Source organism: Cebus imitator, unplaced genomic scaffold (assembly GCF_001604975.1).
Source record: "Cebus imitator isolate Cc_AM_T3 unplaced genomic scaffold, Cebus_imitator-1.0 Scaffold3, whole genome shotgun sequence".
In the NCBI taxonomy this organism is placed as follows: domain Eukaryota; kingdom Metazoa; phylum Chordata; class Mammalia; order Primates; family Cebidae; genus Cebus; species Cebus imitator.
Window position 1 is genome coordinate 7,697,421 of NW_016107318.1, and position 23,245 is coordinate 7,720,665.

Here is a 23,245-nt window from a genome sequence, read left to right on the forward strand (position 1 = left end):
AAAAAAAAAAAAAACAAAAAACTTTAGAACATTTGTGGAGAAAAATTAGGACAATTACATTATCATTATGCTGAACAAACTACTCACAGAGCACATAACCTGTGAAAAGCAGAGTGCAATTAAAAGACCATGTGGTAGCTTGGGGAAAAAAGTACTCCAAAGTATGACATGGGATGTGGCTTCCTCTCTGTACATGAGTACTCATAAATATTTTGATATTGGTTAAGACTTTTAACTTGTTAAAAGGGATGTTTAAGTAACATCTATTTTGACTTCATCCTTCTTATATATTGTTATAGGGTGACCATTAGGAGATTACAATATAATTATTTAAAATTTACTTATGATAACATTTGACAACTACTTTACAAGTGTGCTAACTTTTAGGGATGCAAAGTCCTTAAGAAGACATTTCCAGTGTGACAAGATATGAGAGCAATCCAAATACAATTGACAGATATATGCAAATGAAGTTTACTTTAAAACTAAAATATGTGTATATTTTGCCTGTGATTCGATTCCTCACCTTCACTTTCTACATGTAAGCAAAGCATGTTTATCATCAATGAAAACTAGACTCACTGCATGTCCCAATTTTATAATGTATCTATCTATTTATGCACATAACACAAAAGTGTTAGGAAAATCAATATTCTTTTGTATTATGTGAGAAAAGCAGAGAGCAGCCCTAATATGTTATTTTCATGTTACTACTTTCTTATCCTTATATATATATATTAAAAGGGTAATTCTAAAATCTAATCTCAAAAAATAAATATCACATTGTCCACCTCATTTGCCTCACATGCCACATGGTCATAGTTAATTGCTTGTTTCATTAACAACCAATAAATCAAAGTCCTAAACTTTAATAAAATATACCTACATTTCTATGTGTCTTTATCTGAAATCACAGTTAAGTCATTAAATTTTCTGGACTGGGCACACACCTTAAAATAATTTAAGATTGCTTACTTCCTCTTTCGCCATCTCACTGAGACTAATCATTCTGGAGAAAATGTTTCTTGAAGTTATAAAAATGCAGTGAACTTCCTAAAGCAGGAAAACTTTAATTGCAGCATGTCTTACCTGGCTTGAGATGAGCGAATGGAATTTCGCCGGTGAGAATTTCCCATAGACACAGAGCATAGCTGAAGACATCTGCTTTGATAGTGTATCGAGTGCACTGCGTGAACACCTCAGGAGCCATCCAGCGGAGGTTCTGCACACCAAGAAACATCCGCAAACCATTTACCAAGTGTTTGGTTCTTCCGCTGCAGAGTAGCATTCTTCTTAGTGAGAAGTTGCTGTGTTCTCCCAATGCTCTCAAAAGGCATAAATATAAATTAACATCCACACATATCACCCTCAATGTGTGCAATAAACACATTTATACATACATAGTGTGTTTACTGTGGCTGTTCAGTTCCTTAAAGGGCATTTTTTAATCACTGGAAGATCATAAAATTCATAATTTTTCCAAAAACATCACCAGTAATTAATTATAAAGTCACTCTGCCTATTCTACAATGAGAGGCAGCATATATATTTTTTTTAATCTATGAGCACCTTTCTTCCTTGGAAGCCTTACAAGGTTCAGAATAGCCAACCATGGGTTCATCCAGGGACCCTATATCTCCCTGGGAATGAATCACACACTGTGGGAGACACCTCCTTCAAGTCTTAAGGTTGTAATTTAGGAAGTACCTAGGCCCATAAATAGTGTGCTCATGGCTAAGCAGAGGTATGGCTCCAGAGGAGTGCCCAGAATATGCCTATGAAGTAGATTAATCACTGGCAGGATCAGGTCTGTCTTATTTTCTCTGCCCAGATGTGCTATTTATGAATGCTGTTTGTGAAATATTCCGGAAAGGAAGCCCATAAAATGTTACAAGTTCTTCCGTACAAAGTTCTAGCCTCTGTTTCAATAACATTATTTACATTCTTTTCATTTGTGATTTCATATTTTTCAGTTAAAAATATTAGTTTCCATTCTGAGATGTAAACACATAAATTTGGTTGATTTCTAGTTTAGGGCACACAACACTGGATTTTTGAGTTAGGAGATGAAAATTCTAGCTCTGGCTCTACCAAAACCAAATAGCTCAGCTCTCTTGTGTTCCCTGGACCTCAGATTCCATAAGAACAAAACTGAGGAGCCACACCTCCCGGAGGGCACCATATCAATAAACTTTGCTAAACACTTTTAAATGTCCATTGAAGGAAACCACTATTCTTTTGCCACTCTTTCCAAAATCCTGTGTATACTGTTGGCTGCTAATTCTTTTGGAATGCCCACCTTATTTTGAAATCGTGCATAGTTACAGCTTTCCATTAATATCTTTGTTCTTATTACGGGGTTTATATGCAATTCTTCTACATAAGCTTCCAGATTCCAAAGAGCCTCCATTTTTATAGCAGATTATGCATTGTGCCACAACATTGTATATATGGGAGCAGGTATACAGTACGCCCGTTTTTTCACAGAGGGGTCACAGAGAAATTAGACAACATGCATACAGCCACATAGCTAATAAGAAAACAGTTTTCAAAATAAATTTCAAATTAACTCTCTTATTCTAGCAGCATTGCCTTTAAGTACAGCATAATTTATTCATTTATTAGTGCTATGCTTAAAGACAATGCTGCTAGAACAAGAGAGTTAATATACTTACTGTTGGTTAAATTCAATTTAATTCAATTCAATAAACGTTAATTTAGTTGGAGAGTTTCAACTAACTGCATTTTAGAATCATGTGGGGGAATTTTTAAAAGATGCAGGTACCTAAGATCAATCTTAGGCCAATAAAATAATAATTTTTAGGGATCAGATTCAGGCAGTATGCTTGAAAAAACTTTTAAACTTATTTTAATGTACACCCAGCGTGGAGAACCACTGACTTAGCTGCCTCTATGTCCCATGTCTTAGATGAGGTTTGTGTCCTGCCAAAGATCACTCATTATTCTGACCTCCCTCACCTCATCAACTACCACTTTCCTCCTTGCTCACCTCACTCCGGCCACTCTGGCTTTGAACACACCAAGAACTCTCCTGCCCCAGGACCTCTGCACTTACTATTGCCCTCATCTGAATAGCTCTTCTCCCATGTAGATTACTCCCATGTCAGATCTTTTACTAAATGTTAACTTTTTCCTTCATCCTATCTAAATGGCATCCTCATTACTCTCCCTTCATTTACTCTTTTATTTTTCTTCATAACATTCATCACTGCCTGAGATATATTTTGTTAATTTGTCCAGTGTCTATATCCTTCCAGTAGAATATTAACTCCATAGGAACAAGAACTTAGCTGATGTTGCAAAGAATGAACAAAAAGAGAGGACTGGAGTTAGAGGCCTACTGTGATATTAGTCCAGAAAAGAAATGATGAGAATCTGAACTGAGGCAGCAGGAAATGAGAGGTTTAAGAGGTTAAGATGAACTTAAAGAAGGAAAGAAAGAGACATCCACAAAAAGCAATTGAGTGTAAGCAGAAGCAGGAAAGGAAAGAAATGAAAAATTACTCCAACTCAAAAGTAGTCCAGAAAGAGAAGTCTACTTTTTTTCAGGGGGAGGGATTGGGGAGAGTGAAGGAGAGGGCTGGTAATGAATTTAATTGCAGACATTTTGAGTACAATTATCCTTACTTCAGATATTATATTTATATTTTACTTAAACATTAACACTTTCATATACATTACCATTTATTACCTTACAGTGTTAAAGTGGAGAACAATGAATAGTTAATAGATGCTGATGGACTACTAATTTTGTAGTGAGTTCCCTATTAAATGTTAACTCTACTATAAGTAGTTAGGTGATCTAAATATGAAATGATCCATGCCCACCTCATTCTTTTCAGTTATATTTGAAAGATATTCTGTATTATTTTATCCATAATGTTTTCCAAATATATATCTTATCTATTTCTCTAGTAGAGCCTTGAGATAGTTATTTTGACAGCTTACTAAAAAGAAAAACATAAGCCATTATCCCAACACTGAGACAATGACATTTCTTCCAGTTAAAACTGCTCTCATCTTATGTCCTCTCATGCTGAGTTTACACATTTTAATTGGTTTATAATTATAGGAAACACAAGCAGCGGCAAACCCCAGGTTGTTTTGTCATGTTGTCTTCATCCAGAGACTGTAGAAATCTTGATTCTGAGGGAAAGAGAAAATCAATCACGTCAAAAGAAATATCTTAAAAAACACTCAAAGATCACTGCTAAAATTTCAAAACCTCAAGAAATTTTTGTCGTATTCAAATTCTCACTTCCTTTCTTTTGGCTGGAGATAACAAAGAAGGAAAACTAGAAATAAATGACAGATTTTCAAAATGTAGGGTCATTGTAATTTGAAAGATTTCGGGTAGTATAGCTGTCAGTATGAAATCCATTTTCAGTTTTATGGTACGATATCAGGTGCCAACTAGGAACAAAGAAAAAAAGGGATGCCCTTTGGGGTATTACTCATGGACATCTTACCTCCAAAATCTGCCACCACAGCATGCCCATCCTCATAGAGAAGAATATTGTGACTGTAAAAAAGAAAAAAAAGAAAAGAGTAGACCTAGAGTAAGCTTTGCTATGTCCTAATCTAATTGGTCCCTCAAAGAAGAGGACTATAGATATCATTTGTTTGCCCAGAGACTAAATGGGCGCCAAAGAGCTAAATCAAATTTTCTTAGTTTTGCTAATTCAAAATCGCTATTTATAAAATGTAATCATGTTTATACTTTATCTAATGTTGAAGGTCTAAAGAATTCATACTTTAAACAAGCCATCTAAACTTGTCAAAAAGACCCAACAGCTGAAGATCAGTTTTTCCGCTCCTTGAGGCTCATTTGCTAACACAATTGTGGTTACAAGGAAAGAGTGAAAAGCATCATGGCTCCATTAGATTCAGAGGAAGAGAACCAGCTTGCTGGAACCCTAGGCACAAGGACAGTTCAAGACAAAGCCCAAAATGCCTGTAGTAAAAGGATTCTCTATAGAAAATGCCATGATCTCTACATTCTAGATACAATCTCAGCACAAAGGAGTGTTTTGAAATCTGTGAAATGATGCCAGCTAAACCACTTTTTAAGGTTTTGAGGAGAATAGCATAAAGGTCACCAAAGTCTCCCTTCAACCAAGAATTCAAGCTAGATTAAGAAGAGTATCAGAGTACAAGTTAAACATTCTCACAACACACACAAAACGGTAGCTATATTAGGTGGATAGATATATTAATTAGCCTGATTATGGTAATGATTTCACAATGTATACATATGTCACATCACCTTGTACATCATATGTGTAACTTCTATTTGTTAATTATACCACAATAAGGACAGAAAAAAAGACTACCCTTTTCATGAAGTAAATCAACCTGGGATAGTCCAAAGAGAGGTTGCTCTTCCCACAAATTAGTAAACTGAGTTGTGGACTATCTTACAGACAAGCATATGATAGTCTGAGGTTGTTTCTGAATGCTACTTACCAAATGTCTTTGATGCCCATTTCACATTTGGCTTGTAAATGAGTCATTTCAGTATTAGGAGGCTGCCGCTGGATTTTTTATGCATATGGGCTATACTATATTTATTTTATAATAAATTACATAATGTTCCTTTATCCTTAATTATTTCGCTTCATGGTCAAAATAAGAAAAATGCCACTATTTCTTAATCTTGTGTGAGTCCAATGTGATATTGAATCACTTTATATAATTGCTTTCTGGCCTTGACTTGACCTTTATAAAAAAGTTACTTTTGAACTCCTCTTGTAATTGCTACTGGTTTTATCTTTGGAGTATAGATAATCTTCTTTTAAATTACAGAAAATCTAAAATACATTAAAATCACTTTTCTTGTAGTAGCACAGTGTAGAAGTATTCCAGGATGTCAAACAAAACAGGGACCTCCAACATGATGCCTTTAACCACAAATTACTAATTAATACACATGATGAGAATGAGACTGTCCTATCAGAGAACTCTACAGCCTCAGGAACTCTCTGGAAGTTCAATGCAACAAGAAAAGTGCATCTACATGCTGTACTACTAAATAGAGTAGATTAAGAAAGGGATTAGCTTCGAAGTGGGCTTTGATGAACAGTCAGTTAGTAAGTGTATAAATATGTGCTGAAACTTTGCCATATACCAGAAAATATTCTGTATAATGGAATATAGTGGTGAACAAGACAGGCAAAGACTGACTTTGTATGGTAGTGAAAAGATGAGGCTGGGAGAGACAAAGGGGACATTAATTCTAGATTGGGGAAAGATCTTGGCAAAGGGCAAGAATTAAGAGTGTGTGTAGTATGCAGTAGGAATTATACTAAAAATACATTGACTAAATCAGAGAATACATGCTGAAGAATTTTGAGGGAATATTTGGGTGGATGTGGTGTTGATTTGCTAGGGAATTTGAAATCAGAGAAGAATTCTGGACTTGATGCAGGAGGTCAGAAGGCACTAGCACAGGTTTTTATGCATACAGTTTAATGCTCTGAAATCACAGACTGGTATTTCCAAATAATTTTAGAATGTAGTTACCAAATGACTAAAGTATGAAGGTAGAGCAGAAAATAGAAAGCAGAGTGGATCTATCAAACTATCTGAGAAAAGTGCCTATATCTGGGAGCAGTTTAAATATTAGAGGCTAAAATACAACAACAACAACAAAACAACAACAAAAACAAACAAACAAAAAAAACAAAGATAACCACCAAAACTCTAGCTTGGCCTTCTAGCTGCAAAGCAATAATATACACAGTGAGAAAGAGCCATGTAACTAGAATATCTGGCAACTTTTATGAAGAGAATAGTGGCTTACTTGGGAGTTTGTTGAACTTGAGTCAGAGTTATCCTTGGCAAGATTAGACCCACCAGATAAACAACTATAACATTTGTCATATTGAAGTCACATTCAAAATGAACTCTTATGTTTAAAAAATAATAACAAGTCAAACAAAACAAACGATGCAGTGACAGTTTAGAAACACAGGACAATGTGAATAGCAATAAATGGATCCAAATGTCAAAAAGAATGCTATGAGAGAGACTTTCCAGAATGAGAGCACCTTGGCAAGTGCTAGATTAAAGTGAAAGTCTCTATGCACTTCAAGACAGTCCTTCGGATTTGTGTACCTCTTCTCTAACCACTCACTAATGATGAAAATTAAATTTTAATACCATCTCTAAGAATCTTCCACTCATTTTTTCCACTTAGTAGTAAGCTATGCTTCCTATATGGAGTGAAATCCATGAAGCAGGGCAGGCAGGGGTGAAGCTGACAGAACCCGTGCTAAATCAGTCATGGTGACACAGTGTCAGTGGGCATCACACCCAGAGTCAGAGCCTCTAGAGTCAGGGAGGTTGTCAGAAGGGTCAGCAATGCCAGGTTTGAGGATACCTGGGAAAGAAAAGAGCTTGGAGCTGAAGCCAGCTAGGACAACAGAAGTGGTGCAATTATTACTAATGATGAGTTCAAGAGTTTATTACTGAGAGATGTTATGAGCTACAAGTTTGGAGCAGTGGAAAGACTGTGGGAATGTGGGATCAGTGGTGGAGAGGGTGGCAGTGCAGAGAGAAGGGAGTGAATACTGAGTGACGGTCTCCTGTGAGCAGACACTGGTGTTTTCAACAGTTTTCCATTCCTCATGGAGCCACTATGGAAATGGTATTAGCATACTTATTTTACAGCTGGGTAACTGAGGCTAGAGAGGTGAGATCAGTGGCAGAGGAGGAACAAACATTCAGTCTCTAAAACTTCCCCGTTTTAGAAGCTGACTCTCACACCAACCGGACACAAACGAGGGATCAGGACTACTACAAATAGATATCTGGAAAGAAATTCCAGAAATCTTGCTTGGGTGAAGTCAGGCCTACCAGATAGTGCCCAAAATACCTGTTTTCAGTGTGTTACTGTAAGGTAATAAGACTGAAATCAATAAGCTAATTGGAAATAAATCTAATATGCCTCTGCTCTACCAAGACAAAACAGTCAAAGACTAACTTTCCACCCTTCAAGAGATTGGATGTTATATCATGGCTCTTTAAAGAAACGTAGGTGAAGGAAGCACAGTCAATGCAAACAAGGAACGTGCAATTTTACCCGGGAAGTAAGCCAGGTACATAAAGAGTATCAGCACCAGGCAGAGTATCATCAGGATCAGAAGAGAGAAACAGAAGGGTGATGGGAATTCTCAGACTTCTTTTCCTTCAAAAGACCACCCAAGAGGTTCATTCACATCTGTTTGCTCTTTTATAAAATCTTGAGAGAGAAAGGCAATCCTCTGTCATATATGCTATTGCAGAGTACATTCATGAGCATTATAACACTTTGTGGAAATAGCCCCATGAATCAGATCCTTCTGATTTGAATTTGACAAATCAGCAAAATTTGATTTGATTTGACAGATTAGCAAACCTGTCAATGGTTGAGCTAGCACCTCAGCCCTTACTTTTAAGGTCATAGAAAATTGTTAATCCATACTGTAAGACACAAACATATACACATAAGCAGTGCACATGTATGAGTACACACACACACATGCACACACACATACACACACACATACACACACTTGCATCTTACACTCTCCAGAAACATCTTTAACGGTGAAGAGTCACTGAGGAATGCTTTTTAGGTAACAGCAAGTTTGCTAAAGGAATTTAAGTAGATAAAGGTCAACAAGTCCTTTATGCTTAGTGTAATTTTTAGCATTTCTGCATTTAACATTTTGATTTCATCTAAATGAGTGTGATTTCTATACTCCATGCTGTTTGCTAACTTGCAATTTTGTTGTGTCAAGTGAGGCTTAAACTCAGAAGCAAGTTGCTTAGTTCATGAGCATGCCCAGCCAACCTTGCAGTGTCAGCAGCTCAGAAGGCTTTCTTGCTGCTTTTGGTTATCCTGCTTTATAGGAGATATGGTATGCTAGAAGTGCATTTACTGATCTGGAGATCTGAACAAATCTATGCATTTTACTGCAACTTATCTATTTTAATCTCTTGCACCTTAGTCTTCCTTGGTTTCTTGCCCCAGATGGTAGGACTTGGGCTGAAGTTCTAGCTCAAACAATTACTGACAGAGTTTACTCTCCCTATTGTGAAGGCTAAGTTCTATGCTAGAATTACACTGCATACCTTCAGAAGAAAGAGTGTGGTCTGACAGGGAATGAAATGCAAACTGAAACAAAGAAATATCAAGGTGCATAATCTAGAATTTAAAGTGGTTTTCATTCTGAGAGACCTAGAAAATAATATAGTAAATGTAATAATTTATTATAAAAAAGATCATTAACCAAGCAGAAAAAAATAGTCTTAAGAAATATCAGGAACAGGAGGTACTACATTTTAGAAAGATGAGCTATAGTCAGAAGACTACTAAATACCTGGTTTTTGCTATTACTAGTCCTGTGATTCTGGCCAAGTTATAATACTTTAACTTGTTGAGACTCCTTTTCTCATCTTCAAAAATTTTAAGAGAAATGAAGGAAATGAAAAAGAGATAGATGGAATTTGATAAATTCTGAACTGCTAAACAGGTATTACCCAGTATTAATACACATAAGACCTAGTTTACAGCATGTCTATAAAACTTAAGTGCAAATGCACTTTTGAAAACAATAAAGCTATATACATTAGATATTAAGTAATGAATCTTGGAAGCAAAGTGACTTTCTGACTCAAAACTCACAATAGAGACAGACTTCACAGTGAAATAGTTCAGCTCACTCTTAGCCCTAGAGAGTCTCTTCTCCTTCCATTCTTATTGTCTAATTCTCTAAAACCATTTCTGCTTTGACTGAATGACTGTGTTACACGTAAAGGAATCTTTGTTCCCCAGACTACGTTGATGCTACAGTATTTGGACTTGGGTCTAGCTTTGTCTTTTACCATGAAGCAAATGATTTGAGTCAATTGTTTATGTAACAGAAGTGAGTATTTATCTCTTTGAAGTGTCTGTCTTTCACAGATTACTCCACAATAATGTTCTCTTAACCTTAACAATACATGCACTTAGTGGAATACAAAATATAACTGAGGACAAGATTTACCTCATCCAAATAAGCAATGCAAACAGAAGCCATGCTCTGACCTTCAGTTCTTTCTTCCTCAGTAACACAATTCACTTTCAGAGAAGAATAAGCTGTTTGCAATGCGGTGTGTGCATATGTGCATGTATGTGTGTGTGTTGTGTTTAAATTTCATAAATGTTTTCTCCAGCTTTCTTTTAACCAAAAGTGAATGGAAGTTAAATTCTGCTGGTTCCTTTCTACAAAAGAAAATTTTCCCCAACCTCAGAACTGAATTAATTTAATGAAGTCATTATGTAAGGATCATGAGTCTTTTCATTTTAATTGCCTGTATTGAAAATTTACCTAAAGCGCTCAAATGATTCATAATCAGTTGGTTATGCACTGTAGTCCAATACTAATTGTCACTATTAATCAGACTGGCCTGATTATTAGACCATTTTCCAATTCTGATTTTCTTCCAGAGCTGGCCTGAAGTTCATGGTGGCCTTAGAAGGATCAAGGTGACTCGCTACTTTCACTCTGCTACCATTAGAAGCTCTTTTAAGTCACTTAAAAATTCATAAATATTAATTCATTTTTTTTTCTGAATTACAGAGCCATGTAATTGCCTATGTCAGTCGTTACTAACAAAAACTAGTGTAAGGGCACTATGGACAACCTCCCAGCATCCTTATTTGAAGAGATGACAGCCCCCAGAAGTGTAAGCTTAATAACACAACTGCAACGTTTCCCAGACTTCCTATAACTGCTTTCTGATGTATCCCTGAAGGTGATTAACTCACATGATTAAAGACACATGGCTATCGGCATGCCTGGAAGGATTCCAAGGGTTAAATCAGTGGAAGCAATTAGGCTTCATTTTCAGTCTCATCACACTGTGAAAGTCATTAGTTTACAAACACATTTGCCTGAAAGGCAATCATTCAGACCTGATGCTGAGAAGTCCTGGTCTGCAGATCTGCTGGCTGCCACATTTTGCCCCTAGAGCTACGTGATAACTCAGGACTCTCTTCCTGCCACAGACCAGTGACCTTCGGCATAGACAACTACATTTTTCTCTTCTCTTGAGTCTTCCTTGAAAACCCCTCATGAACCTTTGGCAGCAGCCGCTGCCAAACTCAGTGGGATACCTGAACATTAGACTCCCATACACTGAACTGATTCCAATTTGTTTCAAGGTGCTGACTAGACCCGTGAAGTGCAATTCACATCCACTTACTTTGGATCTTGTACCCTTTCCTAAGAAACTCTTCCAAGTCATCTAGATCAGTTCCTTGTAGTCACAAATATAATTTCATATACTACCTGTTTTGGTCTTTTTCTGTATCTGCTTCTATCTATCATCTATCTATCTATCTATCTATCTAATCTCTGCGTCTTACACAGCTAGGTAACAGCAGTTGATCATAAAGTCATTATTTTCTTGAGGGTAACTACTGGAGGTCCTGGTTTTGAGCCCCAGTTATCACAGAGACAGTACGTTTGGGCTCAGGGAGATTTGCTCCTTATTCATGTACAGTACGTGATAACTGGACTATCAGGAACTACCTGAGGCTGTTTCACAATTTGGACTGCAGATAGAAACATGACAACAATCATATAGTAACATGAGAAATCACATACTTTTAGTTTATAGCCAAATAAAGCCTCACCCTTCATTCTGTTTTTATAGAGACAGGATCTTACTCTGCTACCCAGGCCGGAGTGCTGGTGTGCAGTGGTGTGATCATAGCTTACTGTAACTTCAAACTCCTGGGCTCAAACAATTCTCCCACCTCAGCCTCCTGAGTACCAAGTACTACAGGCATGCACGCCATGTTTGGCTAATTTTTGAACATTTTGTAGAAATGAGGTTTCAATATGTCACCCAGACTGGTCTTGAAATCCTGCCCTCAAGCAATCCTCTCGCCTTGGCCTTCCAAAGTGCTCGGATTGTAGGCATGAACCCCTGCATCATGCCACCTCTCCCTATATTCTGGACACCTCCTTGTACCTTGGGCCTAACATAAACTACTTCAGGACTCCTACCATGTCCAGAAGATTTTCTTCAAGATAAATAAAGCCTCCAGAAGTCTGATTTTGTTTTTTTTGTTTTGTTTTGTTTTTGAGATAGAGTCTCACTCAGCTGCCCAGGCTAGAGTGTGGTAGCATGATCTCGGCTCACTGCAACCTCCGTCTCTCGGGTTCAAGTGATTCTCCTGCCTCAGCCTCCCGAGTAGCTGGGATTACAGGCACCTGCCACCACGCCCTTCTAATTATTTTTGTATTTTTAGTAGAGATGTGGTTTCACTATACTGGTCAGACTGGTCTCAAACTCCTGACCTTGTGGTCCGCCTGCTTCGGCCTCCCAAAGTGCTGGGATTACAGGCATGAGCCACGGTGCCCAACCCAGAAGTCTGTTTTTTAGACTTTATTTTATCAGGGCACTCCCCTCCTTACCAAAGACCAGAGAGCCTCAAGCGTAGACATCCCTCTTAAACCATTTGAAGGCAGTTCTTCACTATAAATACAAATTGTAATTTTATTTTTTTATGATGCCAGAAAACAATTCTAGTTTAACTTCATAGAGATTGCCTTGAACTTCCTCGTGTATACCCTTGGTTCTTTAGAGGAGGTCTACAAGTGAAGGGCCATGTTCACCGTTCAATAGCTCCCAAAACTCATCCAGGAATAGCAATATAGACATCTTAAACATAATCTAGGTTAGAGAAAAGGAACTTACCAAAGCCCCTATCATGAACTTTTAAACATGGAAAGCCTAATTTCAGTGAACTCTTGGAAACCATGGAAACGGAAAACTCCAATAAATTCAAAGGATTGTAGAACCTTGATTTTTCCTAAAACAAACTTCAACCTGTCAGTAGAAGTATATTTGAAGGCTTACCTCTAAAGCTACTGGATTTGTCCCATTGCCAGTGGGATTGAAGAGGTGGATTATAAGATTTGTATTGTGGTTAAACCCATTTATTGAGGGTAATGTGAAAAAAATTCATACTCTGCACTTACTATTTGCTCAGCACCATAAAATGCAAGTGGAAGAGTGATGATGACTGAATAAATCTAACCACATACATGCACGCTATTGATTGTGAGGTTTCTATGAGCAAGTGCTCTAGAATAAACAAAGTATAATTTTCATTTCTATCTATGGTTATAGTCATTTCGTATTCATCTTAACATGGTGTAATCTTATGAAGAATCTTAGGCATGCAAACTGCAAAATGTAACATTTTTGAATGCTGAAGTGACAATCAAGGTAACGACACAAGAGATGACAGCTATGCATTTACTATATATATATTTTTTTTTTAATTTAAAATTGAGAAAGGGAGGAAGGTTATCTGACCAAAATTGGCAATTTTTCTTCACAGGGACTAACATTTTTCTAGTGCAGTGGTACCGTGGATGAGGAGAGGTTTTTGACTTTAGACAATTGGTTGTGAAACTTGGATTTGGTGGTCATAGGCGAAAAATGTGGGAGTTTTTTTCCCATAAAGCATATAGTCAAAACTTTAGAGAATAAAGAAGATGGCAAAAGATATGTGACATTTAAGTATGAAAAGGTAATAATTAGCTAGTCTGATTACTAAAACGAAGTCAAGCCAAAAAAAAAATCAAAAACATTTCTAATTTTTGCTATTTAACTATTACCTAAATACTGCTTCCTAGCCACCTTTCTGAAGATTCAGTTTTGAATATACAAAAAAATTATAAAGTCCTTATGCAATCCCTACTCTGTATGTCAGCCCTGAAATGCACTGGACATTCACATGTGATGAGCAAACACAAGTCTTCCAAAACAAAGGAGAGGCAGGAAAACAATATGAAAGTCTATGTAGCAGAAATGTGGCAGACAGAAAAAAAGGAGACATAGCAAGCAATATTTTAGAATTGAAAGGAAAAGATCATTAAATGATACCTTATTCTATAAAGGAAGAATGTGAAGAGCTATTTCCCGCCTGCCTCCACAAGGCCATCTAATGAATCATTTAATTAACAACTATTCTTTTTCCTGTATTAGCTACTCTTTTCCCCTGAACTGCGGATTTAAGCATGTCTCCAGCCTATGTGAAGTGTGTAGATACAGATGCTAAAAGCAGAAACTACAGGGTATCTATTTGTATAAAAGTGTCATCGGATTTTTCTCATTCACATTTAAGAAACCAGATCCAAGAATACTTTTTGGCAATGTGCCAGAGACCTTCTGAGCACCTATTCAACCCCCAGATATAAAATGTCTGTTAACACTCTCCATCTCTGCATGTTTAAATTAAATCCTAGACACTAATGGGGAAGTGAGGGGAAAGAAACAAAGCCAGAGCGAGGAGAGAATAAAGGAAGAACTAGATGAAAGACAAGAAGGAGGAAAAAGAAAGATGCCATTGACATTTTGTGTGCTAAGCTTCCTGTTAGAAGACCCTGGCATAGGTGTACATGTGTCAAGCAGAGGAGAGCTGAGCTTCAAAATAACAACTATGAGGACAGCTGGGCTTTATAAACAAACAAGGTTTTCCGTATTAAGAAGAGATGCCTCAGACTTGGGCAACTCCAATTGAGCAGGAGAGGCAGCTCTGTCTCTGATGAACAGAGGCTTTGCTCCTGCAGAGCTTGACCTCTAAGGAGTGTCTCCTTCTAACCTCTCAGAAGGAGCCACTGATGAGTGTTTTTAAAAGTGTGGCTTCAGGGGAATTTGTTTGAAGCCCTTTGGAAAGCAGGGATTTGTTGGTAACTCAGGAAAGGAAACCACTTTTACCTACTGGACTAATCTGAAGCTATAGCTTTTACTATGGTATCTCCATCTCCACTTAGTGAACACAGGAAAGCTAAATGCCCGTCTCTGCCAAAGGGCAGGTTAAAAATGTACTCAGTTCCATATGCCTTCCATCAAGGACACTTTGAAAATTCACAAGAAATGAACGTATCTTTTTTTTTTTTTTAACTCACTGAACCATTCAGCGTCTCTTCAGTTGCTGAGAAGAGAAGCTGTTTATTTTTTCAAGACACCAGATAGTCTATCCCTGTGAGCTAGAAGTATTAGTCACAGGACTGTAAGTTATCAACCATGACAGCTTAGGGCTATTTTAGCTCTAACCCTTCATCAATGCTATGTGACTGTCCCCAGAATACCCTCTAGCTCCTTCTTGCTTCTTTCCTTCCCTTTGTTCATGGTGTCTCCTCCAAGTTTGAATTTACTTCCAATGTTTTCTCTAAATAAATATCCCCATATTTCAGGACTCTGCTTGGTGATTTCTTCTCATCCTGGCTTTCATAGCATTTGTTTCCAATAAGGTTATAAGAGCCACCGAAGCAAGAACCACGCCAGGGGATTTATTGGTAACCAGTGAACTCATATTGAATTAAAGTGTATACCTGACACTGAAGGAGTAAAGGGCAAGAAAGAGAGAAGCATGGGAGAATTTTATGGGGTGGTCACATTTAGCAGCAACTTTCCCTAGAATTGAATTCTGTATTATCAGACCAAATTGTTGTTTCATATTTGTTATAAATATCCAATTTGTGACTCAAAATAGACTTGCTGAGACTTAAAACCTTAATTTTCCCCTTTTAGTCCAACTCCAGGAAAATTCTTATCTATAGGTTTTCTACATATTCAACATTTACCCAATACATATTTATGAAATATTTACTTGGCTTTTACTACATTGCTGGATATTGTACAGGACACATCTTTCCAATGAACTCACTTTTCCAGTAGAGATGAGGAAACGAGCTGAATAAACACTTTTCACTTTATCCCTTAATCATTGACTGCCATGCCTAAGCCAGGCCCCTCTGCCTGAAGCTTTACTCACACCAATGACTCTGGCCTCATGCCCTTCCTGACCAACTTGTTCCTTGTCCTGATTTTAATACAAGCTTGTCTTGTCTGCTGTTTGAATCGTTACCCAAATATTCTAGCCTGCATCATTGAGACTAAATGCTTATAACTATTTTCAGTTCCATACAGTTGGCACTTAGTATTTGTTTTCTCTTCTTACTACTTTTTCCACATACTACTTTTTCCACATACTACTTTTTTCTTTTTACACATATCTCCTATTTCTCCAGGTGGATTAAAACCATTCTTAAGCCACTTCGAATCATTTGTCCCCCATGATCTAAGCAAATCATAGCAGCTCAAGAAACACTATGGTTGTAAATAATCAGTATAGTTACTGATATAACATCTTGACTCTTCAAAGTAACCTTTTGAGCAACATTCTATTTCTCTCTTCTTCCTTCTTCTTCTTCTTTTTTTTGGAAATGGACTCTCGGTTTGTCACCCAGGCTGGAGTGCAGTGGCATGATCTCTTGACTCATTGCAGCCTCCACCTCCTGGGTTCAAGTGACTGTCTTGCCTCAGCCTCCCAAGTAGTATGGATTATAGGTGACTGCCACCATACCTGGCTAGTTTTTATATTTTTATTAGAGATGGGATTTCATCATGTTGGCCATGCTGGTCTCAAACTCCTAATCTCAAGTGATGCACCTGCCTTGGCCTCCCAAATTGCTGGGATTACAGATTCAAGCCTCTGTGACCAGCCTCTATTTCTCTCTTCTTTATAGTCAATATTCCTAAAGGGCTTTCTGCTTCTACCTCTTTACCCACCATCCCCTCTTGTATCCACTATAGTCTCACTTTGTCTTTATCACCCCAATAAACCTGTCCAATGTAAACTATAAAGTTGCTAAATCCAATGGAATATTTTAGGCTTCATATTATACCATGTAATGCCTTTGAGCCCTCTGCTTGCTTCTTTCCTCTTAGGGCAGGTCATCATCATGAATTTAGTTACCCAAATAAAATTTTGGGGCCATCCTTGATTCCTCCCTCTTCCTGAGCTCCCTCATAAAATGTCACCATGTCCTATCAATTCTATTTTCAAATCTATTCTAATGTATCCATTACGTGTTTTAGGTATTACTCAATTCAATAGTGTACACTTATCTCCACTTGACATCAATAATCTATGACTATGTCTTCTAATATCTCATTTATAGAACTATAGGAGCTCTCGTTTCAATGGTAGCCATGATGCTAGATATTAAATAATTATAATGATAGAATTACTCTGTCCTGGGCATAGTTGTAAGCAACATACGTTAACCAGTTTAATATTCACACGACCCAATATAATTATTACGTCATTTTAAATATGAAAATGAGATAGTTGAACCATGAAAGGATAATTTACTCTGATAGTGTTAGAAAATCTAATGAGAATGTGTTAAGAGAAATGTCATGTGTGACTAAACAGTTTAACTATATGAAGAAACGTAATCACAGAGAGGTTAAGCAGCTGCCTTATGGTAACACAGCTAGGTATTTTAAATTCCTCATCGCATTTGGTCTCCACAGTAGCCTTATATGGTGATATTCATATTTCATCTCTACAACTGAGGTATAAGGTCACACATTTGATAAAGTGTCAGAATTATGATTAGAATCCAGATTTTGCTGGTTTCCGAATTCGTTTACTTTCCTGCACATATGCTTTGACAGGGTCACACAGAATGATTTAAGTAAAGTTAAATTAGAAAGTATGGCCTAGATTTCTAATTTGTTGAATTAATTTGGGAACATCTGTTTTGAATATTGTTTTCAGTGGAAGCAAGGAGAATGAGTGTTAGAAGAGTGCAGTCTATAAGCTAAAGAAAGTATGTGCAACAAAGGACACCAGAAATGACGATTAAGGAAAAGTCTGAAACAGGGAGAGAAAAAAGAAGGAGGGCTCTCACGAAGGCGAGAGTGTGGAGTGTGCATGCAGGAGGGGTGGGAGGGAAAGTGGTGGTAGAAGGGACCTGTGGCATCTGAAGGAGGAGATAAGCTGAAGCATGAAAGGATGAATTACCCTGATAGTGTTTAGAAAATCTAATGAGAATGTGTTAATAGAAAATGTGATGTGTGACTAAACAGTTCAACCGTATGCATATTTCATGATGATGTCTTTATGTGATCAGGTTACTCATGAATCTACCAACTAAAACAAAGCCAAAAGTTACCCAGTGATTTTATCCCAGTTTACCAATAGCTGCTGAGACTCTGTATGCATCATGGAAGTGACACATGATTAGTATTCTAAAGATGTCTACAGGCTATCCAGCATGTTGTGGATACTTTGTATTCTGTATTTTACCCCTGTTGCAGAACATTTTGTTCCTAAAGAATTTAGTGTTTTTTTTGTCTTGATTTATGTATAGCTGCTCTATTTAACTCCGTGGTAATGGAAACAAGAATCTTAAAAAGATTACCCACATATCCTGTATAGTCAAGAAAACAAATGCAAACATTAATTTCAGTGGCTGGTCTCCAGGAGAGGATGAGCTGAAGTGGCCCTAAACTCATGCACTTGAAGTTTGGTTAGAGAGCTCTTGTGGAATGTGGAATGAGTAAGGGACTGTGAAGTAGGGATTTGGGTTCAAATATCAGCTCTGCCATTTAGTTCACTGAGTGATGGGGGAGGGGAAGAAATTAATTTACTAAGCTTCACATTTCTCTTCTTTAGCAATGTGAGATTTTTTAGTAAAGATGAAATAAAATAATATGGGTGGAAAAAATCATATAGCATAAACCTGACATATAGTGGAAAAAGAAATAATGGAAATGAAATGCCAGCACTGGAGAATTAATTGGTTGGTTTCTAATAGGACAGAAATAAAAAAAGTCAAATGAGATATTTCTCACCAGAGTGATAAAAAAAATACACATATACTTTCACTTTATTTCAGGTATAGGGGATGTGTGAACAATCTTAAATAGTGAGCAAAAGAATAAATAACCTTAGGTAGAAATCACCTTAAGACATTAGCTTTTGTAGAAGGTATTAGCACATTATGGTTCTAAAGGCTGCAAGTGAGTAAATATTTATTGCTCCAATTTAAAATGTCCTTTCTTATGAGGAGTAGGTTTCTAAAGAGAAGCAATTGTGCTGAAAAAATTAAAAGAAATAAATAATTAAAAAAGCAATCAAGATTTCTTCTTTCCTCCCACACTTGCATGTAACTCTTGGTTTTTCAAATTTTGCCCAACTTGGAAAAATGCACTCAGAAGGTTGAAAAACTGAGAGCCTGGTGACCAGGAGGGCATTCCATGTTAAGAGCCCTGAGAGTGGTATGCTACACAGTGGGCCTGAGAAGGCCCAGCACATCCCCTTCCTCAATGACACGGAATGGTTTATGTCTTTATCCCTGCCAGATATTCAGGTGATGTCAGTTCTCTTATCCTTAGCAATCAAGCTAAGCCACTTATCCTTGTGAAGTCTCTACCATTTTCCCATTTTACAATCATCTTTCTTTCTGGTTTAAATTCTTACAGCACTTAATTCATATTATAGTATAGAAAGAACAGTGAATTTAGAGAAAAAAGACTTAGACTTTACTACAGCTCTGCCAATAAATAGCTTTTCTTTTAAAAAAATTACCTCAAATTGCTTATTTCTAAATATGTTACCTCAATTTCTCTTATCTCTAAGAGCTATCTTGCCAGGTTATTGTAAGGATTAAGCAATAAGTCTATAGGACCTTACTAATTTGCAAAGCACTATACAAATGTAATCATTCATCATTTATGTGCACTTCTGAACACCCACTTGGCTGTAAGCACCTTAAAAACATGAATCATCCTTTTTGTTCTTTAAATATTCAGAGATTAGAATTGGGTAAAGTTTTGGTTTTGATTTTTACACGTTGGACGTTCAGTAACTGTTATTCATGCTGGCAGGGTTCTAGGGCTTGTCAAATATCAGGAAGAGCCTTTAAACTTCATAGAGACTCAGGACAATTCCAGTAGTTGCTCTTCCACCTAAAAGCAGATAAGTAACTGATGCTGACTATGGATAGAGAATAGATATTTTTAAACCCACTTATGCTTAGTGTTCCATTATTGGAACTCCAAGTGTGTGGGAGTTATTTATACCCTATTGCTCAAGGTCATTGCCAAGGTCTGATTTTTCACTCATGCAAAAATTAAAAAAATTGCAACCTCCAGCATACATGGGTTAAGATAAGAAAAAGAACAAAACTAATTACAATTCCTGACAATATAGGTAAGAGTGAGCCATTTTTTTCCTTCTAAGGTGGCACATAAGTTTGAAATCAGTTAGTTTCAAAGACTGACAAAAGTCACATTCCCAACTTGAAGAGTTACCATGTGATAATGTTCTCTGACACTTATTATAGCCATTGCTAAAACTGGCATCTGCGGAACATTGCATCTTAATGTCAACATTGCCTTGTTATGGCTTGAGTGGAAGCATTGCAGTTTGAATGCAGCTGCTTTATGACATGATAAAGAATCCTGAAGGCTGTGATGCTGCTTGCAGTGTTCTTTCCTGATAAAGTAAAAGTGTAGGAGATGTATGTTGGTATTTAATAATTTTGAAAGCTTTGAGAAAGCTGTGAGAACTTGGCAAAACATAGCTGGCCGGAAAACCTCTTTGAAGTATTTCTCAAGCCCTGTGCCTATCCTCAAAGGCAAAGTGAAATTCAAGGAAGACACTGCACAGAAGCAAATCCCAGTACCTTCCTCTGGCAGTCTTTCTAGAGTCTCACAATGTTCTTTTCTTCCTTTTCTTTGAACAATTAGATGCAAAGAATGAGTTATGTGGATTCTAAAATGTTTAATTTCAAACAGTAGCTTTAAAATATATTAATTTAAATATAGCAAACAATTTATTCACAGTTTTCCCTCCTCCAAATACAGTAGTACTTCTACTTAATTTTTGGCTTTTGTTACACAGATTTCTACTTCTCTTGTAGTGACAAGTGAATAAAAAATACATCCAAATCTATTTACTCATTCATTTCATACTTATATATTAAGGAATCAACTGTCTCCCCTAAAGTATTTTGCCTTTTGTCTTAACTGTCTTCCTGACACCCATGCCATTTGAATTTATTCTCTCCTCAGATCTTTATCATCTTCTACTTTGATGTACAGCCATTTATGTTGTAACACACCCTCTAAATACATTATGAAATCTGCAAATACAATATATATGTATTTTAATCATTTCTATACTTAGCATGATTCCTGGAACATCATAGTCATCCCAGAGATGTGAGTTTAATCAAAAATATAAGAATATTTAGCTTTTGTCAGCAACTTTCATTTGTTATGCTACTTTGTTAATATCCTGCGTACGTTATCCAAATTTTCTGCCTGAGAGCAGAAAACTAGATGGAAACTTTTGCCTGAAAAATAATGGATTATATTGTTTCAATATACGCTAAATATCTAGTTTGTAGACACAGGTTATTGGGCACCCTCAAGCTTCCTTTTGAAGTACCAGAGAAAAACAAAACATATACAGACATGTACACACATCACAAACACACATACACACAAATTCACAATAGCACTGTGATATACATTCAGTACACAATAGCACAAATCAATGATTGGCTGAACTTTCAAAGGAAACACCCCTAATTGTAGCATGGATAGTGTAGTAAGTTGAATGGTGGCCTCAAAAGATAAGTCCAGCTCCTAATCCCCAGACTCTGTGGATATTATCTTATTTGGATAAAAGGTTTTTATAGATAATTAAATATTAAGTTTCTCGAGCTGAGATCATCTTGGATTATCTGGATGGGTCCTAAATCCAATGACAAATGTTCTTATAAGAGACAGAAGAGGACAGGAACACACAGAGGAGAAAGTGATGCGAAGAAGGAGGCAGAGATTGAAGTGATATGACCAAGAACACCAGAAACAAGAGGCAAGGAACAGAATTTTCCCTAGAGCCTCTAGATAGAGAACCATCCTGTTGACACTTAACTTTGAATCTGGCCTCCAGTACTGTGAAATAATTAATTCCTGTTGTTTTAAGCCACCAAGTTTTGATAATTTGTTACGGTAGCCATAGAAAGCTAATAGAGATGGACTGGTTAAAAAAATAATTCTTTGTTAATTTAAACCTAGAACTTTAAAACAGAGCAAAAGAAGAAACAAGAAGGAACTATGATAAAGCATCTAAGCGCCCCTTTGTGATTATTACCCACTTGCTAAGTAGGAGCAATCAGCCACATCTAAGCATATCCTAGTGAATTATAAAACTGCAATTACTGAAGGTATCCTATAAACATCTAAGAAAGAAACTGACTTAAAAGGAAGTTTATCAACATGGTGAAACCCTGTCTGTACTAAAAAATACAAAAATTAGCTGGGCATGGTGGCGCACGCCTGTAGTCCCTGCTACTCAGGAGGCTGAGGCAGGAGAATTGCTTGAACCCAGGAGGTGGAGATTGCAGCGGGCCAAGATTGCACCACTGCACTTCAGCCTGGCACCTGGCGACAGAGTGAGGCTCTGTCTCAAAAAAAAAAAGAAAGTTTATGATGATTTTTATTTATTTATTTTTTCTCTTGAGCACCGAGAAGAATGGGTTGGGAGAATTTTGGAGGTGAAGATGGAAACTGAGTCTTTAGCTTGGACAGAATATCAGTGTAAGATTAGGTTGAGCTATAAATGCCAACTATCTTCCTTAAATTTTTAGCCAATTAGAAATGCTCTTTGCTATGTAAAATTGACATTTTATAATATTTAACATTCAAATAAAGATAGATAATTCACATTGGACTACAATGAAGTTCTTTTGAAAATGCTTTTGAGTCAGTTTGCTGAGAATGATGGTTTCCAGTTTCATCCATGTCCCTACAAAGGACATGAACTCATCCTTTTTTATGGCTACATAGTATTCCATGGTGTATATGTGCCACATTTTCTTTATCCAGTCTATCATTGATGGCATTTGGGTTGGTTCCAGGTCTTTGCTATTGTAAACTGTGCCACAATGAATATACATATGCATGTGTCTTTATAACAGACCGGTGTAAAATCCTTTGGGTATATACCCAGTAATGGAATTGCTGGGTCAAATGGTATTTCTATTTCTAGATCCTTAAGGAATCGCCACACTGTCTTCCACAATGGTTGAACTAATTTACACTCCCATCAACAGTGTAAAAGTGGTCCTATTTCTCCACATTCTCTCCTGCACCTGTTGTCTCCAGATTTTTTAATGATTGCCATTCTAACTGGTGTGAGATGATATCTCAATGTGGTTTTAATTTGCATTTCTCTAATGATCAGTGATGATGAGCATTTTTTCATATGTTTGTTGGCTGCATACCTGTCTTATTTTGAAAAGTGTCTGTTCATGTCCTTCACCCACTTTTGGATGAAGTTTTTTTTTTTTTTTCTTGTAAATCT

At 36.9% G+C, this 23,245-nt stretch overlaps 1 protein-coding gene across 4 annotated transcripts in view; it reads right to left on the reverse strand.

Moving 5' to 3' along the window:
• The window catches only part of LOC108306626 (serine/threonine-protein kinase TNNI3K), a 326,709-nt gene that overhangs the window by 97,401 nt on the left and 206,063 nt on the right, over nt 1-23,245 (reverse strand). For all 4 annotated transcript variants that reach the window (XM_017531750.2, XM_037739690.1, XM_037739692.1 and 1 more), the window contains 3 exons: nt 4,491-4,543; nt 4,115-4,167; nt 1,090-1,222 (listed from right to left, as the gene is read on the reverse strand). In XM_017531750.2, coding sequence (XP_017387239.1) covers nt 1,090-1,222; nt 4,115-4,167; nt 4,491-4,543 — 239 coding nt within the window. The remainder of the gene's footprint in view (nt 1-1,089; nt 1,223-4,114; nt 4,168-4,490; nt 4,544-23,245) is intronic.